The sequence below is a fragment of the Erpetoichthys calabaricus genome, chromosome 17 (genome assembly GCF_900747795.2).
Source record: "Erpetoichthys calabaricus chromosome 17, fErpCal1.3, whole genome shotgun sequence".
NCBI classification, from domain to species: Eukaryota; Metazoa; Chordata; class Cladistia; order Polypteriformes; family Polypteridae; genus Erpetoichthys; species Erpetoichthys calabaricus.
In genome coordinates, this window is record NC_041410.2 from 20,400,187 (window position 1) to 20,422,372 (window position 22,186).

General features: G+C 37.2%; 1 protein-coding gene across 4 annotated transcripts in view; it reads left to right on the forward strand.

Annotated features, from left to right (window-relative positions):
* rnf111 (ring finger protein 111) overlaps nucleotides 1–22,186 on the forward strand; it is a 148,975-nt gene that overhangs the window by 107,764 nt on the left and 19,025 nt on the right. For all 4 annotated transcript variants that reach the window (XM_028823841.2, XM_028823843.2, XM_028823842.2 and 1 more), the window contains exon 8: nucleotides 20,279–20,633. In XM_028823841.2, the coding sequence (XP_028679674.1) occupies nucleotides 20,279–20,633 (355 nt within the window). The remainder of the gene's footprint in view (nucleotides 1–20,278; nucleotides 20,634–22,186) is intronic.

Here is a 22,186-nt window from a genome sequence, read left to right on the forward strand (position 1 = left end):
AAGATGTTATTATCCACAAGACAGTCAGACAGGGCTTTCAGTGGTTGGTGACTTAGAGCCGTTACATGTGGCCTTATCAATGAGAAAGTTCATGTAAGAAAGATGACTTGGTCAGCAAAGGGAACACACTTTGAGAACTACTGGTCTAACTGATGTGAAACTCAAGGTGATTGTTCTGTGAACTATTGTTAACTACAGTAAACTTACTCTCCTCCCACTATCTATTCCCTGTTCTTCCATGACTGATGGTCCACTGACCCTTCAGTAAATAATTATTAAGTTTGCTGATGTCACCATTATTATTGAACTAATTACTAATAGAAATGAAATGGCATACAGAAAGGAGGTGACTCATCTTGGTACAAATAGCCTGATACTTGATACTGCCAAGACAGTAGAAATTGTAATGGACTTTTTCAAATAGCAGTTAAAACCTCTACTCTAGAATTGAATGATTTTACAGTCAATATGGTAGAATCCTTCTACTTTTTCGACATGCACTTTTTTCACCAACTAAAGAAATTAAGTGTTTCCCTGCCCATCCTAGTACAATTCTACAAAGCCATAATTAAAAGTGTGATCATATTATCCATTGTTGTTTGGTTTGGTTATATATTTTGTGTCATAATACATGTCAGAAGGATCACCATTGTCTCATTTCACCCAGGCCATCACTTGTTTCAAAAACTCCCATCTGGTAAGCTCTTCAGGTCAATTAAAACTCAACAACATAAGATTATAATAATAATCTTAAAGGATATTAAAGGATAAGGAACAAAACAAATACGTAAGGTCAGATGGCTGGGAGGACAGAAAAACAACAAAAAAACTCCAATCTGCAGGGGTTCCAAGGCCAAAAGACTTTCCAGCCCCCACTGGGCATTCTACCTAACATCCATTCATTATCCAACCCGCTATATCCTAACTACAGGGTCACGGGGGGTCTGCTGGAGCCAATCCCAGCCAACACAGGGCGCTATTCAGGAAACAAACCCCGGGCAGGGCGCATACACACACACACACACACACACACCAAGCACACCACACCAAGCACACACTAGGGACAATTTAGAATCGCCAATACACCTAACCTGGACTGTGGACTGTGGAAGGAAACTGGAGCACCTGGAGGAAAACCACGCAGACACAGGGAGAACATGCAAACTCCACGCAGGGAGGACCCGGGAAGTGAACCCGGGTCTCCTAACTGCGAAGCAGCAGCGCTACCACTGTGCCACCGTGCCGCCCTCTACCTAACATAAATGTTCTAAAATCAGCCTTCTTTGTTTTCATGCTTCACATGAGAGGGTTTGATGTTGTTGGTCTTGTGGACAGCTGGGACACCCATCTTCACCAGTGTCTCCATATACTTGGGTGCTGACCCGCTGAATACTCTGTAGACAAGCATCGGGGATTTGAACTTAATGCTTGCTGCTACAGGGAGCCAGTGTAGCCGCCAGATAAGAGGAGTGACATGTTTCCACCTCGGCTGTTAAATGCAAGATGGGCCACTGCATTCTGGATTATCTGCAGCAGCATGATAGTACATGCAGGTACTCCTGCCTGGAGCAAGCTGCAGTAGTCCAAACGCGACAAGACCAAAACCTGAACCAGAATGATGGTATTGCATGCTCTGTCAGATAAGGTCTGATTTTGTGGACATTGTACAACAGAAATCTGCATGAGCAAGAAATGGTAGAAATGTGGTCAGAAGAAGATAGTTGCTCATCAGTCTCCATACCAAGTTTGCGTACTGACCTAGGAGGTGTTAGTAGCAGTGACCCAAGCTGTACAGAGATGAGGAGTTGAATAGACTGGCTGGCTGGGATCACAAGAAGCTCTGTTTTTGCCAGGTTGAATTGGAGTTATAAGCAGACCTCCATTCACAGATCTAAGGTTACGACTTGGAGGGATAGGCATTTGAAAATATAGAATGGAGCAAGATTATTTAAAGCTATATAAGCCATTAGTAGTATTTTAAAGTCAATTCTGAATGACTCGTGTAACCAATGTAACAACACTAAAACTGGTGATATACTCAACATTTCTTTATCTAGTTAAGCTTCTGGCTGCTGCATTCTGCAATAATTGCAACCGATTAATGTCTTTCTAAGTTAGTCCTGTTAGAGGAGTGTATTGCAGTAATCTAGTCGACTAAAATCAAAATTGTGAACTAATTTTTCAGTGTCTTATAAAGTTATAAGAGGTCTAACTTTTGCTACATTCCTTAAATGAAAAAAACGCAGTCCTAGTAATCTGGTTAATATGCGATTTATTTACGTCAGAATCAATAATTACCCCTAAATTCTTTACCCCTGCCTTCACTTTTAAGCCTAAGGGATCAAGTTTATTTCTAATACTCTCGCTACATCCATGTTTGCCAATCAAAAAGATTTATGTTTTCTCCTTATTTAGTTTGGGAAAGATTCAGTTCCTCCAATCTGAAATACCTCTAAGACATTGGATCAGAGACCCAAGAAAGTTGGAGTCATCAGGCGCTATTGATAAATAAAGCTGTGTGTCATCTAATAATAATTATAATAATAATAATACATTTTATTTATATAGCTCCATTCCCATGCTCAATGCGCTTATAGCTGTTGTAGCTCACCTTGTGGTTTGAGATTTCTGACCCAATGGAAGCCTGTAGATTGAAAAAAGCAGCAGACCCAAAATAGATCCTTGTGGTACACCATATAAAATATCACAGGTCTCCAAAGTACAATCACCACAACTAACAAAGAACTTTCTACCTGTTAAGTAAGACTGACACCAATTTAAGACACTGCCACAGAGGCCCACTCATTGACTAAGGCGATTTATGAGAATACTATGGTCTAAGATATCAAATGCTGCACTCGAGTCTAAGAGAACAAGAACAGATATACGTCCTCTCTCCACATTAACCTGCAAATCATTTACTACTTTAACCAGTGTAGTTTCTGTACTATGATTTGTTCTAAAACCTGACTGAAACTTGCCAAGAATAGAATGTTTAATCCAATCCTCATTTACCTGCTTAAGTACTGCCTTTTCTAGAATTTTATTTAAGAAAGGCAGGTTAGAAATTGGTCACAATGAAATGAATCTGTATCTTTCCCAGAGCCATAGCCCTTGTGAACGAGTAATTTAGCCTCTCTTCCTTGCTTATGTGTGTGTTCTTTCATGTATGTAAGTGTGTATACACGTACATACTGTATAATGTATATGTGTGCGTGTGCATATACACTAGAAATACATGTGCTTTCACTTGCACATCATTTGCAGATCTTCTTTACTGTTGCACTAATGTTCGCTGTTTGTAATATTTGTTTTTAACTTTTTTTTTGTACCTGATGGTTTCTGTTATACAGTGCCATGAAAAATTATTTGCCTCTTCCTGATTTTTGGATATTTACAACACTTGTTTTAAAAATTTAGTGTAATACAAAAGTCAACCTGAGTAAACATGTTTTTAAATGATATTTAATTTGTTGAAGGAAAAAATCCTCAACACTTACATCACCCATTTTAAAAAGTAATTGCCCCGTTAGTCAGTCAAACCTAAATTTAAACAAGTTCAATTTAGACTAGACAAACCAAACTTGATTGCTGCAAGCCCTATTGAATCTAAACATCACATAAACAGAAACTTTTCAGCAACTTCAAGTTGGCTAAAAGGTCTCAACAAGCAGCACACCATTCTTTGATTGAAATTCCAGAAGACCTGAGAAAGTTTTTGAAATATCTGTTCAGAAAGCTTCACAAATCCATCTGTAAAACCCTGGGACTTCGGTGAACCAGTGTGAAAGCCATCATCTCCAAATGAAGACAACTTGGAATAGTGGTAAATCTGCCAAGGAGTGGCTGGTCTAGCAAAATTATGTTACCCAGGATCATAAAGAAATTCCATTCAAGAACACATACCAGGAGAATATCTAAGGAAATGCTGTTCTCTCAACTTAATGTCTGTGTTCGTGATTTCACTATTCCATTTTGATTTCCCCCAAAAACCTTTGAGATTGTGTTCTGTGGACCAAATCAGAAGTGGAACTTTTTGGAAGACATGGGTCATGGCTAAAAACAATAAGAACATAATGCCCACATTCAAACATGAAGGTGGTAGTGTGACGGTGTGGGGTTGCTTTGCTGCTTCAGGGCTTGGGTGACTTCCCATAATTGATGGTAGCTTGACTACAGCTCTCTACCAGAAAGTACTGAAGGAGAATGTCCTGTCATCAGTCTGTGATCTGAAACTCAATCATGCAATGATTAGAAGTGCCAGAGCCAAGTCCAGAGGCGGCCTTAGGGGTGTGCGGGACCTAGGGCTGGCCAACCCCACGCTGGGTCCAGTTACATAAAACGCTGTTACCAGTATGTGTGGACTGTATAAACTTGCGTGTGAATTTAATAAAAATAATGTTAACATCCACCAGATTTTCTCATTACAGTATTCGGCTAAATTTTTGCAAGATAACATATGGACTTTATCAAAATATAATGATATATTCTATTAAAAAAGTGCAATTCATAATTCATGACAATACCATGACAGTGTGAAATGCGATGCGGTGTCATGCAGAAATTAGCAGGTTCTCTTCTAGAAAAGTACCCAAATTGCAAGTATACTCAGAGTCTCGATATGCAGGATGTCATAGTCATAACTCCTATTGATGTCATATCAGCTGGTTATCATTAGCGATATATGTTTGTGTGCATTAATATTCTGACTATGGAATGTTTTCATAGAATTTGGGGTTCCTCTTAGAAGCATCTCAAATATATACAATCAAAGTAAAAAGTATGTGAACCCTTTGGAATTATCTGGTTTACTGCATGAATTGGTCATAAAAAATGATCTGATCTTCATCTAAGTCACAGGTACTGATATACACAATGAGCTTAAGCCAATGACACACAAAAAATTCTACTCTTTCATGTCTTTATTTTACAAACGCATTCAACGTTCACAATGGTAGTGGAAAAAGTAAGTGAACCTTGGGATTTAATAACTGGTTGACCCTCCTTTGGCAGCAATGACCTCAACCAGGCGCTTCCTATAACTGCAGATCAGACCTGCACATTGTGCGGGGGGAATTTTAGCCCATTCTTCCCTGCCCACTTCTAGGCAGAGTAGCCACAATACCAAATTGTCTTCATTTATAGACAACTTGCCTAACAGCAGACTGATGAATATCTAAAATCTTTGAGATGACTTGTAACCCTTTCCAGCCTTATGTAGACTAACAAGTCTTGATCGTAGCTCTTCAGACAACTCTTTTGTACGAGGCATGATTCCCATCTGGATATGCTTCTTGTCAAAAACTCAAACTTTATAGTGTTTTTTATCAATCAAAGTAATTCTAGGCCACACCTCTGAACTTGTTTCATTAAATGAACTCCAGGTGTGCAAAATTCTGACTGCAATGAGCTTTTTAAAAAGTCATTAGCTTAGGGTTCACTTACTTTTTCCAACCTTCAGTTTCACAGTTTGAATGATTTATTCAATATGGTCAAAAATTCTCTTGAAAATTTGTGTATCTTTAGTTATAGGAGACTGTGTTTGTTCATAATTGTGACTGACATGAAGATACGACCATGTTTGATATGGGAATTAGACATATAGATAATTCCTGGGGGTTCACATACTTTTTACTTTGACTGTATATATACTGGAGAATATAACTTGACAAATCTGCTCCAACAGGACACACAGACCTCAAAAGCAGAGCCCCCTTAGGTGCAGGGCCTGGGGCAGACATCTCACTTGTCACCCCCAAGTGAGCCAAGTGTGAATGGCTGAAGGTAAAACAAAAAACAGAACCGGTTTTAGAGTGGCCTAGGCAAAGTCCTGACTGGAACCCCATTGAGATGTTAAGGCAGGACTTTAAATGGGCAGTTAAGTCAAAGAAACATCAAATGTGGCTGAATTAAAACAATTCTATAGAGAAGAGGGTGCCAAAACTTCACCACAGCAATTGCAAAGACTAATCTCCTGTTACCAGAAGTGTTTAAATTGCAGTTGCTTTTGCTAAAGGTGGCACAACCAAGTATTAGGTTTGGGGCAATTCCTTTTTCACATGGGTGATATAGGTGTCGGTGTGTATTTTTCCCTTTAGTAAATCAAATGTCATAAAAAAAAACAACTGTTCAGTTTATGCCAGATGTCTGCTGTATTATACTATATTTGTTTACAGATAAGAAATAAAAGTGTTGTAAATAAGTGAAAGTAGGAGGACGTTGGCAAACACTTTTCACAGCATTGGACATCAGAATAATTTTTGTCCTCAGTACTTAATTCTAATATAACAAAAAAAAAAAAAACCTAGAGAGAAGTGCAGTCTTTAGACTACAATGTATAGTAGGTTATGCCCACCCTTCTACTCTGGTAGAAAGTTGCTTGTCAGTCTGTGATATTTCCACTTTTGTGAAATCTAAATTTTCAGTAAGAAGCTGCCGGTTACATGTTTGCCGTTTGTTCTTGTGCGAATCGCGTGTAAACTGTTTCAGCTTTACTATTAGAACGGTAAGCTTCTTGTCGCTACCCGATCTGCGTGCCTACCAGATTTGCGCGCGCAGGCGTATTGAAAGCCTAGCATGCCGTAAAGTGTTCACGCATGCGTTAAACAGATTGGGCAGCACCGTAAAGTGAGCGATGACGTTTTCGTTCAATACGTATGCAATAACACACTCCGCATGCGCTTAATAATAAAAAAAATATATATACTAAACATTTCGCTTTTCGGCACGGATTGCTCTCAACTGCGCATGTCGATACACAACGGGCAGTACAGTATTTTCGTTGAAATGCCGTAGTAGTTGACCATAATGATAATATTATTAAATATTCATTGTACGTTCTGTTTTCACGGCTGAATTAAGCTTGTCATACTCCTCGTTATACACGTTGTTTATCACTGAGATCGCTTCGTTTAGTTTACATAGCACTTCTTTTTTCAGTTCCCATTGTACAAAGTATTTAACCATTGTATGTTATTATAGTCTACATATAAAAAATAAATGACAGTTTTAAAAATAGATGTATTCAAGTACCCTAAGTTCTTGTCTATAAGCCGGACTCATGTATTAGCCGGAGACCAAAAATCATACGAATTTTTAAAATAAAATCGTATCATAGATAAGCCGGACTCATGGATAAGCCGAACGTACTATAACCTATAACTAATAGAAGGGAGGGAGGTCAGTGGTCTCACTCGCGCCCATTTAATTTCTTTAAGGGGGTTGAGAGTGTGAGATATTGCCGTCTCTCTCACTCCCCGCATGGCGCGGTTGGAGCGGCCGGAGCGCGTTCTTTCTGCTCTGGGCGTCGCCAAGTCAACACGCGCGCGTAGCGGTCATTTAAATTGTGATTTTATATGTAAGCATATTTAAATATATATCGCGGATTTCTGCGGACAATGGGTCTTTTAATTTCTGGTACATGCTTCCTCAGTTGGTTTGCCCAGTTGATTTCATACAAGGGACGCTATTGGCAGATGGCTGAGAAGCTACCCAGCTTACTTTTCTCTTTCTCTTGCGCTGACTATCTGTGATCCTGACGTATGGGGATTGAGCAGGGGGGCTGTTTGCACACCTAGACGATACGGACGCTCGTCTAAAAATGCTGAAAGATTATCTTCACGTTGCTATCTTTTGTAAAGCTGATTCCTGAAAAGACATGCTGCACAGTGCTTCGCATACTTAAAAGCTCGAAGGGCACGTATTGATTTTTGACTGAAAAACAAACTCTCCCTCTCTCTCTCTTTGTCTGCTCCTGACGGAGGGGGTGTGAGCTGCCGCCTTCAACAGCTTTGTGCCGCGGTGCTTCGCATACTTAAAAGCCAAACAGACATATTGATTTGTTTGCTTCACTCCTTTGAAGAGGAAGATATGTTTGCATTCTTTTAATTGTGAGACGGAACTGTCATCTCTGTCTTGTCATGGAGCACAGTTTAAACTTTTGAAAAAGAGACAAATGTTTGTTTGCAGTGTTTGAATAACGTTCCTGTCTCTCTACAACCTCCTGTGTTTCTGCGCAAATCTGTGACCCAAGCATGACAATATAAAAATAACCATATAAACATATGGTTTCTACTTCGCGGATTTTCTTATTTCGCGGGTGGCTCTGGAACGCAACCCCCGCGATGGATGTATAAGCCGGACTTATGTATAAGCCGATATTCTATTTTTTCATTTTCACAACTTTTTTCCTTAGATAAGCCGCGGCTTATTGACAAGAACTTAGGGTACTTTATTGACATTGAGTAACGCAACGAAATTACTCGTGTCAACTTCACGTTGCATTTAAATTCCACTGTCAAATAGTTACGATATATAATAATACAATAAATAAATAATGAACTAAAAACTGAGTAATCATACAAAATATGTTCAAAATATTGGCAAGATGCCATATATAATGTTAAAGTAACCAGGATGGATTATTATTGCATAAATGCACAGCAGTATAGATCAGGGGTAGGCAATGTCAGTCCTGGAGTGCCACAGTATGTGCAGGTTTTTGTTCCAACCCAGTTCCTTAACGAGAACTCAATTATTGCTGATGAAGCACATATTGCTTAAGTGACATTTTGATGCTTCATTTTATTGGTCTCGCTTGTCAAGGTTCTCCAACCTTAATTGCTTATTTCAATCTTAAACTGCTGCATTCAGTGTTTTAATTGCTCCTTATTAGCAATAAGATGTAAAAGACAAAGCAGCCAGCAGTTCTCCAGCTAGCTTTTTTCCAATTACATCTGTGTGTGTTCATCATGCACGGTTTGATTTAATAAAACACTTAATAGAAAAATGTGACAGACTGAAAATGATCTGTTTTAGGCTTCAAATCATTTGGATGATATCCTTGGAAAGGAAAAAAATCTACGATATAAAAGCCTTACATTGCACAGACTAACAAGCCATAAAATTAAATAAGGTCTGAGATTGGCAATGATTGGTTTCTAATTAAGCAATTGGGTTGAATGAAAACCTGTAGCCACTGCGGCTCACCAGGACCGACATTGCCTACCCGTTTTACATCTTATTGCTAATAAGGAGCAATTAAAACACTGAATGCAGCAGTTTAAGATTGAAAAAAGCAATTAAGGTTGGAGAACCTTAACAAGCGAGACCACTAAAATGAAGCATTAAAATGTCACTTAAGCAATATGTGCTTCATCAGCAATAATTGAGTTCTCGTTAAGGAACTGGGTTGGAACAAAAACCTGCACATACTGTGGCACTCCAGGACCGACGTTGCCTACCCCTGGTATAGATTACCTATACTACATTAATTGTACATGATCAATGAAAACGATTTCAGATTGAGGAGATATACGAGTTCAGTAAGTTTATTGCAGCTGGAAAAAAGTTTTTTTTTTTTGTCCATTTGTAGCATACAGATTGATAATAATAATAATTCTTTGCATTTATATATCTGAAATGCCTGCCAGATGGGAGAAGCTCAGACAAGTTCTGTCCAAGATGAGTGTTCTCCTTGATGATGTGTTCAGCTCTTCTTACACAGGGAATCTTGTATCGATGATCAAGTGATGGCAGTTCAGTTCCATTGAACGTCTTGTGATGTTTTTATGATCCACTGCAGGGCTTTTTTGGCAGGTTTGGTGCAGCTGTTGTACCAGGCTTTCATGCAGTTAGTCAAAATAAGTGTGTATATTTGTAAAAATGAACTGTTGATGCACTTTTCATCCCTGGAAAAACTCTTTAAAAATAACTTTACATATTATTATTAATGAAATACACACGTCATAGGGCATCATGGTTTACAAAATTTTGTTGCGGTGATACTAGTGGATTGCATAAACAGTCTTTTTAAAGAAAAAGAAATCTTCATTTCATGTCTAACCCACATAAAGCACAACCCCAGCACCATCTTCTGTGATACTATTGCTCGTCTTGTACTCAAATTTAAATGGCTTTTATTCACCCATATAGTGTCTTAAATGTGAGTTAATAACTGAATAATGAAAAAGGAAACACTTTTCATGCAAATTTTATTGAATAAATGTTATGAGAACAACAAAAGTGAACAATGTGAGAACAATGCACCTAAAAAAAAATTTGTCAAATGTACAAAAAAACCCAAAGAAGTAAAAAAAAATCACCACATAGCTTTAACATATTTTACCCAGAGCACAGAAAATTTAAAGTTACATTGTTTTGCTATTTTGATTATTAAAATTATTCCACAGATAACTTCTAACATATTTTAATACTAATAAAGCCCAAACTGCTAAACTGCTTAACAAATATATATAACTTTATCAAAACGAAAAAAAATATATACAATTTAAAAGTACACGAGGAAAATTGAAAGGTCCTTCTCCTTAACTATATCTGGATGATCAGATGGCCCTGTTGAAGAACACATAAAGGTCCAGTTGGTCAGGATGATTGACAAAACAACGTCTCAGGGTCACAAGGTCACAGCCCCCCCCAGGCCCCTGTGGACATTCTCACCAAGCATACTGTTGTGGTGTTAATGCAATTGCAGCTCCACTTCAAGAGGGTCTTCAGAAATCTTCTCTCTTCAGCACCACAGTCAGTTGCACAAGACTTGACCAGGGTGCATGGCAAAGGGCATCACTGGACAAAATAAAGAAAAACAGCAAAAAAAAAACAAAAACAATGGTTATTATCTGGTGTAAATCTTTCAGTGTATGCAGTTCCATTCATAAACTAGAAGTAAATCATAAACTGATAGAAGTGGGAATTAAGCAGAGGTGAAGTTTAAAAATGGAGTTTTAAAAGTATTTGAAAGGTTTTTCATTTATAGCCGGCATTCTATATTTTTGGTGTACAGTACATGTACAAGCTGCTTCACCAGTTCTTTCATAAGCAAATTAGTGGTTGTGGATTAAAGATTACACTGAGGAGTGATGGGGGAGAGACAGTACCAAATACAGGAAGGGACTAAATTGTTCAGAGCTTTTTATGTAATGAATAGTATAGTACTTTAAAATCAATTGTGAAGGAGACAGCCATCCAGTTTATTAAAGCTAAGGTCAAGTGAATGAGCTTGGAATATGAAGATAAACAAAATGTAAACAAAACAAGATACATTACCCCAGAATACTTGGCAGTGACGCCGTAGATTCAGACCCAAGACTCAAATTAAGGATTCTGGAAGCACTGGGCAGTAACATCATCTTCTATTCCAACAGATATCACAGCATTCTCTCCTTCTTTAATTGCTGCCCTATCTTTCAGTTAAATTCTTCCACTTCACTAAGGCAAGTAAAATATAAAAATAATAAACAAGAAATATTCAAACACTTACTTCAAACATTCATAGACTTGACTTTTACCTGATACTGTATTCTGGCCCACCAAGAAATAAGTCTTCTGCCTCCTGTCCTGATACACCCTGTAGAGCAGCCAGGGCACGGATGATGGACTATCCAAAATTAAGAAAGAACAGAATACAAAAGTTGCTTGCATGTAACTGAAATCTGGCCACATCACATTATAAGTGAAGGCATACACCAATTACCCAGTAACAAAGCATAATACCCCTAAGAATGTGTGCTTTATTTTGCAAATGAAACAGCCTGGTTTTGTTTCTATTGAAACTCATACAATGAGAAAAACACAACAGTTACTGGGATTGCGAGGATTCACACACAGACTAAGATATTGTGGTCTAATGTTGGGGAGTTGCATAAGAAAAAACACATTTTAACATTCGTTAGTGGATACCAATTTACTTCTCTCTTTAAAAGAATTGTAAAATTTAGACACCTGATCTGAGATACATCTAGGCAGTTCAGATTTTCATATTCCCAAAAAGAGAAAACCTACTAATCCATTAATCAAGTATAAATCAGTAAATAACAGGAAAGTCCACCTGAGCAGTTTTTTTAAAAACACAATTTATTAAAAGTTTTGCATATTTCAAAACATTCTTGCGCGTTCATTGAAATCACCAGCCTATTTAAAACGGTAAATTTTGTAATATTCCAATTATTAAACAAAACGTCAGATAATCCTAAATATATCTAGATTATATTACAGTATATACTGTATTCTCAAAAATTGAAAAGCATTCAATAAACATTACATACAGTACCTTTAATCATAAAATTCACGGACACACGTCGTATTTCACTTCGCTCTCTGACCGTTAAATTGTTGCTAAATTCTTCCCGTAAAAGATATTCTTTCAAGTCGTTGTAAAATTGAAAAGTCTTCATTTTTTCAAGAAGTGAAAATTATTCTTCTGCCAGGAGAAAAATTCAATATGCTCCTATTCTCAACAGCGTTCTTCTTTCTCCTTCTCACTCGAATGGCGAAAGTTCTATTTGTTAATGCAGACCGAGAAATTAAAATCCCGTGGTAACTTTTTTTCTCGTGTGTCGTAAAACATTGGACATGCGCAGAACAAATCGGGCAGCGTCATGAAATGAATTTTAATTAAGCAGAGAGCGCGTGCGCGAGACAAATCGGATGGGGACTCCTGTCGCAAAGTAAAAGAAACGCAGATCGTGCAGGGTCGTAATAGTTAAGCTATGCGCCTGCGCGCGCAAATCTGGTAGGCACGCAGATCGGGTAGCGACACTTCTCAAGACCCCAGTGATTGGTCATGTTTAATATCGACGTCTCCCATAGGCTTCCTAGCACTCTATACCATTCTGACGTGTGATTGGCGGACGTAGCAGTTGTTGGCCCGCAGATCAGCTGACGGAACGAGTGCACGCGCGCAAAGTAAAATTCAAGGCCTAACCGTCGCTACCTCCTTAACATCGGGGATCCAAAACACTGCTTCCAAAAATACATATATAAGAAGAAGAAAATGACTTCGGTGGACTTCACCTCTATGTACTTACATTTTGGCAGTTATGAACTTTACGCAGGTAATGTTTATTCTTGTTGGTTACGCTGGCTCTCTTGGAAGGATTCGTTTAAACGCAAACTGCCTCGGTTTTTCTCTTTTTTTGGCAAGTGTAATGTTTCCAGGGTTTAGCACATTATTGTACATTTAGGGTGCTTGCATGTATCGAACATATTGAAGTAGTTCCACTTTGAATGTCGATGCTTAGATGCATATATACGTGACTTTAAGTGCACAGCGCTTATTTATCAGCAAGTTAGTTTTTATAAGGTGAACATATTCACGCCTTGTGTGGCTTTATGGAAGTGTGCTTCTAAACTTCGAAGTCAATGTAAACACCATCTAGCACCAGCTAATTCCAGCAGCCCCGTCCCTTTGAGGTTACTGTTTTGCTAAGAGCACTTTCTAAAATACTAAAATTCCCTTACTAATGTTTCATTTGCTTGCATCAAACATGTATCCTTTAGTCATGATTCCTTTTGCATTTAATCCAAATTTATGATCGTAGGAGTTGGTGTTCCATTCAGATTTAAACTCGTTAACACTAATAATCCATATCAGTGGTCTTTTCATAGGCGAGTGCTGCATTGCGTACTGTTTATCACTGCCGTTTTGTGTATGTTGAGCATTTTAAGTTAGTGTTCTTTAAAATCCGGTATCAGGAAAAATATATACAATTGCATTTAACGCTAATATTTATTTTAGCAAAAAAGACGAAAATATCTTGGGGAAACTTTATCAGAAATATACAGGTACCGCAGTAAAAAGCGTATTAAGTGGGAGAGCTTATAATATCTCAAGAATGCACTTCAATACCAATAGTATTCGACGGGTGTCTTATAAAATTATTCATCATATTTATCCTGTTAACCAGGTGCTACCAAGGTTTAAAAAGGGCCTTGATTTAACCTGTTTTTGTAACTTTGGTCAGGAAAGAATTGTTCATTTGTTTTATACACAATTCTTTTCTTACAATCTTGCATTTTTCTTTAAGGTGATCATAGGAGTTAATATTTCCTTAAATGGTAAAGATGTTTTGCTGGTATGTCCTAAATTTATTTATATTCCGCATTTATAAATACAATGAGAAGTGAAACAAAAGTACCAATTTTATTGGAAAACTGAACAGATTACAACATACAAGTTTTCGAGGCAACTCAGGCCCTTTTAAGCAAGATGGTATACAGAAACCGGAGTTACTGGTGTTTCTATACATAGAAAAGTAAGTGATTCTAACCCTAGTGTCAAATATTAACAAGATTCATTTAGCAAGAGAGGACAACAATGTATGATCCAGATCTTCTGATAAGACAACTGTCCAAGAAAGATTTTGACTTTTTGATGAGTTTTCCTTACATTGTGGATCTGTAATCCGATCCACTGGGTTAGGCAGAGTGATATTGAAATGTCTTAAGTTTTAGCTTCAGTTTAACTTCCCATTCTTTGCTCTCCAGTCACATCTTGACGTTGCCCATCTCATTGCATCCTTAAATGGCTATCACAGTTTCGTTACTCTGCTACTACACATTCAGTAGGAAAATGCCTAACTTTACACAATTTAAAATTGAATTTGTTCATCTACTAATAGAAGGAATGAAAAATATGTAAAACACTATACACTGTAAAGAATTTACCTTTTTTTTTTACTTTTAATGTTATGTACTGTATATCATTTATAAAACACCAGCGTCTGTAAATGTACTAAGTATATAATAGTAATAATTACATTTATATAGTGCTATTCTGACCTACTCAAAGTGCTTTACAAGACGGTGGGGGACCACTGTAACCATCACTGTTTCCACCTGAGTGATGTGACGGCAGTTATTCTTGTGCCAGTATGCTAACCACACATGAGCTATTAGGTGATGAAGGGGTGAGAGATAGTTAACCAAGTAGATACGGGATAATTATGAGGCCTCAATGACCAGACTGTAGTAGGCATTTTATCTAGAACATCAGGGTACACGCACCCTCCTTTTTTTTTTTTTTTGGAAAGATGCCCACGGATCTTTAATAACCACGGAGAGTTAGAACCTCAGTTTTACGTCTTATCCCAAGTACGGTGATGATTTTTACTGCACTGCTGCTTTAGGATTCACACACACAAGACCACTGGATAAGTGCTTGCTGCTGGCCTCACCAACACCTCTTCTAGTAACAGTCTGACATTTTTCCTAGATGATCACCCATCCAAGTACTGGCCAGGTCCAGACCTGCTTGGCTTCAGGTGAATTACCCATTCTGAAGTGCAGGTGGTATTTTGTATTTAATTTTCTTAATTGAAATTTTTTTTTCAGACATTTAATGCTGAGTATTATAGATTTATCATTAAAAAAGAGGAAAGTTTAAAATATGTTGTGTATGCAGTGACTGTTTTTACTGATTAGGCTAATCCTCAAATCGGTGGCTCCTAACTATCTCCCAGAATATAGCTTGTGCATTAAGTGAAAACCTTTGGTCCCTATCTAAGGGTTTGTATCTCCCCATCTCCCTCTTTTCTTGTCTTGCAGGGATATGTTGCCCTATTCTCTGGCCTCCCAGTACTTAAATAACTTAAGTTTGAAAATGGATATCCTAAGAATATGGTTTAGTCTGTAGAGGATGATGTTTTGTCCAAGGAAGAGTGTTATGGTGACTGCCGAGTTCTTGGGTTGTCACAAACATTGCATTATAAGTCAATATATTTTTAAACCCGGTTTGATGTAAAACACTATTCTGCAAGGTCATCTAAGATGATATAAAATGCAAACTTGTTCAAATTCAAGGTGCTTTTTCATTGATTCCTTTCCAACAATCCTAGCTAAGAAATTGTATTAAATGTATAAGTTGTCATTTTTATTATTTCATTACAGTACTCTGTTAGAATCTTGAGCTGTATTTGCCAGCATTTCTTTAATGGAAGTTTGCATATGTGGCCAAAAAGAGGAGGAAAAGTTTGGTCCATTCAATTGTTAAAGCCAGAGGAGTTTAATATCATTCTGCGTTGCTCTGGTAACTTAACATAACCTGTGTAGCTTCTGTCTTCAACATGTAACAATGTGGGTATTCCATCTCTTGTGGAGGAATGACAGAATTCAAAATATGTGTGGTAACTTAAGCTCTGGTACAGAACTCTGAAAAGTTGTAGCAGTGTATTTGGCTCAATGTACCCATGTATTAGGTGTCTGGACATAAGAATCTCCAGTATGAGCTGGGATCTTTAATTACTTTGTTGATGAAAATATGATGGTACACCTAAAATTACTGAGTACTGCATTTGTATGAAGCCCTGGTATTCTGCTTCAGGGCATGTTTATTTTCGGTAATATTCCCTTTTCAATTAGTTAAGTCAGTTTTGTTTGGTTGGTTACTTTGATGATCCATTAGAGGTGTTAAGTCTTAATTAACAGGAACAGAAAAATTCCAAACGAGAAATGTGAGGGTTTCATTTTGTATTCTGTGTCTCGATCATCTTGTTTCTTGGTTGCTATCGCGGTCTCTCTTTACCTTTCTGGGCTGTAAATGAAGGAATGATATTGTTCAAACCCTATATACACCAGCAAGATTTTGTAGTATTGTTTTTATTTCAGGTCAACATGCCGCCAATAATGTTGTAGTAGTAGTAATAATAATTCCTTACATTTTATATAGCACTTTTTCCACTAGGAACTTTATAAGCTGTTTAGAAAAGACCAGAGGACTCAACAAAGGCCAAATGATGTATCCTAAACTAAAAGGCAGGGAAATTGAGTGGGACCCAATGTAGGTCTTAATGAATAAGTTTGGTATTTTTCAATTTTCAAGTTGTTGATAAGGCGTATATATTAAATTTGCCATGTGAAATTGTATTCTAAAGAGAAGCATTTTTTTTTTAAATTAAAAAAAATACATAGCCTGCCCTTTTGATATTTACAATAATCCATATTCACAGCAGAATTTTAATAAGTATTTTGATGGGTACAAAGACAGATTTCTTTGCACCAGTAACCATTAATACAAGTGTTGCTTTTTTAATAAAAGTTTAATTCTCTAAAGTTTATATATTTGTATCTACCAAAACCATCAGAACATTTAATTATATGACATGGATTTTGGACCAAACCAACCCATTGTGTGTGTGTATTTTTTTTTTTTTTCTTCTCCCCCATGCAAAAACCTCACACTGTTCCAGTGTGGTGCTGAGGTGTCACATGCGGCACTCAGGTCCCAATCCAGGTAGTTCGTCGTGTGGTGGGTGCAGCAACATGCTATCAGCACATGCTCCTAACCTCCTCCTCCTCCTCCTCCTCCTCCTCTTCCTCTTCTTTTCCTTCAGACACTTCCTGCATTGTCTGCATTTTTACTTCAGACTAAATAAACACAATTCTTTTTCTGGTCATGTGCTTCCAGTCACACTGTTCCCCACAGCCTGTGCTGCCCGTGCTGCCCAGCCAGATTTCTTTGCAAACCACACCAAAATATTTAATTAAAAAAAGAAAATATGAGCAGGAGGACGGTTTTTTCTTCTGATCGTTACTGACAGGACTATATCCTAATACTGGTATAGAGAGCTGAGTAGTGTTCTGAATGTATGAAATTTATTGTGATAAGAGGATCGTCTCCCTGATAATAAAATGTATTCAATTTAATATGAGACTTACTACAGTATACTGATCTAGGTGGCAGGACAACTAGGTTTTAAACTTGCCTGTCCTATATGTGACTTTTAGATCATGACTTGTGGATTTAGATCATTAACAGGTGCTATTCCTCATTAATAACATTTTCACAAATTGTGTAGAAGCGGAGCACAACGTTAAAACTCACACTGGTGCATAAACTTTCATCTGTACTTCAGCAGGCAGATATTAAAATGTTACTTTTCCCTAGTGTTATTGATAAACTCAAGGTCTGTTTTTTTGTTAAGCAACTGGATCAGCTTTGAAGTAATTTCCTAGCTTGTTGACATGTTAAAATAGAGGCAGACTGCATTTTGATTTGTCATGCCCTTTCTAAAATGTATGCTACTTCTATTTTGTTGTTGAACACAAACCTATAGTTCTGAAGCAAGAGAACGGCTGTGGTGGGAACATTAGTCTCATTTGTAGAGTTTAGTTTATTTACTTATCTCTGTGTGTGTATGTATATATATATATATATACAGTGGAACCTCGAGATACGATCACCTCTGTATACGAGAAATTCAAAATACGAGGAAAGTATGAGCGAAAATTTCTGATCTAAATGCGAGCATTGGCTCGCGTAACGAGCCATGAGCCAGGCTGTGGGTATAGCTCTCAGCTTAGCAAGGGGGCGTGGTAGCAGTTGCGAGCCGCAATCTGCGGTGTCTGCGTTTCTCACTTAAGTGCACAGGTGGGAAACTGCCCACATCCATGATTGTTCCTGTGGCTGATGGGCTGCAGCTGCCATGTCCTCCCCGCATATATAGAGAAGCGCGAGCCGGTTAAGGGGGAGAAGAAGTAAAAGAAAAGAGCGAGAGAGAGAGAGAGCGCGCGCAGGCAGGCAGGAGGGCGGGCAGGAGAGCAGGCTTTCGTGTAGCTGAACAGGCGAGCCAAACAGCTGAAGCAGGACGGTGTAGAGAAGGTCAGCTGCATTAAGAGTGTCTCGCCTGTTGCAGAGCCCGCAGGTGAGACGCTAACAGAGAAGAAGCACCGGGGATTGTCGTCTGTTTTTTAAAGACTGCATCCTTTTGACGTTTTAACCTCGTGTTAAAGGATTGTTATTCTTGTGTATTTTAAACCTCCACTTCACAACTGTTTTAAGGATTATTTATTTAAACATTTATTGAATGCTCTACTGCACTTTGGACACCTGTTTTGATTCTTTTAATAATCAGTTATATTATTTACCAGTGTTATTTATTAAAGGTAGACTACAGTATATACAGGTATAATTTATCAGTGTTATTATGTTAATATATTTGGGGTGCGGAACGGATTAACTGGATTTCCGTTATTTTCAATGGGGAAGTTTGTTCTAGATACGAGAAATTCGCTATACAAGCTCAGTGCTGGAACGAATTAAACTCGTATCTAGAGGTTCCACTGTATATATATATATATATATATATATATATATATATATATATATATATCCCCAAAGCACTGTACTAACTTGGAATATGTGGTCACTTGGTTTACGTTCTACTGAAAATTTCATTGTTTGCTACTTGGCTTACCCTAGAGTTCTCTGAAAGAATTTGAAGCTTGCTGTCAAGTTTATATATTTTCTATTGTGCTTTTCACTTAATACACCCCTTTGTAATCTGTAGAGTATTAAGATCAAATCCACAAGGTCTGTCATGACTGAAATAATCCAAAGAGCTGTGACGAAAAATAATTTCCTGGACTTTTTCTGACATTTAATTTTTAAAAGAAAAATTAATATGAGTTTGATTTAATGACGGACTTAGTACAAGTATACCTCCCCTGCAGTAAGATTGCATGCCAATAAAGAATACTAGATGTCTGGTGCAATTAAACAAATTCACTTAATGCTGCCTAGAGAAAGTGTGTGTTCTTAATAAGTGCTTGAAGCCTTTTGCTGAATAATGTCAAAAATGTTCATAATCGTGTTTTTCCCAAAAAAATATTTTTCTTTGCATTGTTCTAGAATTGTGAAAACTTTTATTCATATTTTATTTGAAGACCAGCGTTTATTGCCTAATAAACAGAATGAAATACATCAATATATTCTTTATAGAAGTCAAACCTTCCATACCTTCTAACCATCAAAACATGTCCTTTGTAAAATGACAAATTATATAACTTCAATTGTGAGCGATTTTTGGTGTTTGTGAATTGAAAAGTTTATATAAACTTTTTTTTTTTTTTATATAAAGTGTTTGTTTATTTGACCAGTATTTCTGCAGAATAACGTTTAAATTGCAAGTAATATAATCTGCTCACAAGGCAGTATTGGACTGAATTAGCAAACATGCTTTACGGTCCAGTGCCTTAACACCTAGGTCCTATTGGAAAACATGCACATTTACAAGTGTCCAATGAGTGGAATTTATAAGTAAAAAGGTTTACTTAATTTGGGTGTCCTGTACTCTAAATCTTTATTGCTCAGTGTCCTTACACAGCCTGGTAACCTTATGTTTTAAAAGTTCAAGTCCATTTGTTAGCCACCAATTAACAGTACATGCACTGGTTTCACAAGGGGCTTTTTTTATATCTTGTCATCAGATAAATACAGGAAATTATACCATCTTTTAAATTTAAAAAAAGTTACCATCTTCATAAATACTTGTTAAAATCCGGCATTATATTAATAAGGCCACCTGAACAGATTTATTGATGATTATTGCTAGCTTTAACTAATTTGACTTAAATTGTTTGTTACTCTAAACCATTACAAATTAGTAATTTGTTTGATATTTCAGAAAGAATGCTTTGTGTATTATTTCTGTTTTCAAAAGTTTTAGAAATTTTGTTCATATTAATATTTCCTATTTCTTTACAGATAACCCACTGGCACGTAGTCTTCACCAAACACCTTCATCCTGCCCTCACTCTCATGGAAATCCCCCACCCCCTACGCAGCCTCCTCCCAATTCTGAATATTTAAACTCGCCCTCCATTCATACTTTTCATACTCCAATCATTACTCATACCCCAGGATTCCCTGTTCCGTCTGCCCCTCCTCCTACCCTCCCTTCACACCATCTGCCCACTACAGCAGCCCCTATTTCACAGCACCTGCCTCCAGAGCACCAGCCTCTTACACATCATATACCTACACTGGCCCCCTCCTCGTTTCAGCAGGAAATACTCCAGAGAATGGAAGTACAGAGGAGAAGAATGCTGCAGCATCCAACGTAAGTAGACTGTTCAGCAGATGTTTTTGGCTGGGCGGGTTATGTTTTTTTTTTTTTTTTTTTTTTTTTTCCCTTTTATTAGGAAAGAACGTGTCAATCGAAATAGTACAAGTGAGAGTGCCAGAATGTCAGAAGTAAGGTATAAGAGTATTTCTCATGCTGAAATAGCCTTTCCTTGTCTTACTGATCACTGGGAAATGAGCTTGACCTATATTAAAATGCATCGAATATCAGTGTAATCTTTAGGGTAATTTCAGACCACTAAGAAAAAAACAATTTATATTATACTTAACTTTTTTTTAAGATGTTGGCAGGTACAGTAGTGATCAGATTATTGATGTATTATGGAACTGCTTTTCTTTTTTCTGTGTGTTGTTTTTTTTTTTTTTTTTTTGTCTTCAGAAATTAAACTTTAAGGTTTCCCAATCTCTTGCTTTTTGCATGTGCTTTAACAACTACTGTTACTGTTCTCTTGAGGTTACCTTGATAAGGTCTTCCCTATTAACAGTGTAACTTTGTTTTTACCAAGTGAAGATAATATAAAAAAGTCTGGTGTTCCTCAAAGGTGAATGTCTCAATATTACTGATTAATCGATTTTCCTACTCCTTCTTTGTTGTGTACTGTATATGCATGTGTATGGAGTTGGGTGAAAGTGATACAGTGCAGTATTGCAATGCTTTAAGCCATGTTGGTGGGTTTTCTCTTAAGAGAACAAAACTACCCTGTGAACAGCTTTTACTTTTTATTAGAACATTATTGGCTTGGCTGTAGAGATTCCAATATAAAATTCTATTTCCACATATCTGTTTGAATTAGACACTAATTCATTTTTGTTTATTGGTGGCACAGGGAAGAAAGAGCCTGATCTGAAACATCCAATCTGTTAATATTTTTAGATAAAAAATCACACTTTATATTAGGGCTGTCACATTATATTCAGATTTTGTTCATATTCATATGTGCATTATTTAAAGAATATTTCAAGTTGAATCAAATGTCAATGTTTTCCGTCATTGTCATTGCTTGAGCTGCGATAAAGATTCGTGAGCCAATGGGGCATGTGTTCTCTCTATTATCATGGATCTTATTATTATATTAGAACACAAAAATGTTTTCAATTCATTGAGTTGTAAAGCAGTTCTATAATGGTCTCCTCATTATAAACCCCATTTGTGCATTTTCCGTACATTTTGGAATGTATAACATAGCAATGTTGTTATATCATAACCCAAGTATAGTAGCAATGCATCATAAGATTCTATGTAATTGTCTCATGTTCAAAAGAAAACCTAAGTTGAGTCAGTAGTGCATTTTTACAAAATAAATGTGGTTATAGAGCACGTCTGGAGAACTGTCCAAAGCCATTTCAAATTAATTTAACATCCTTGGGGTTGCAGTGCACAAAGAATAACTATGCCACCGTTCTTCAGTCAGGCTCTTCCACATTATTCATTGTGAATGAGTTGTGAGAACTTGTTGGCTTCAAGGAAGAATCTCTATCTGAAAATACTAACGTGCAGATTGTTAGTGGTATGATGCCTAGAGAATTCTG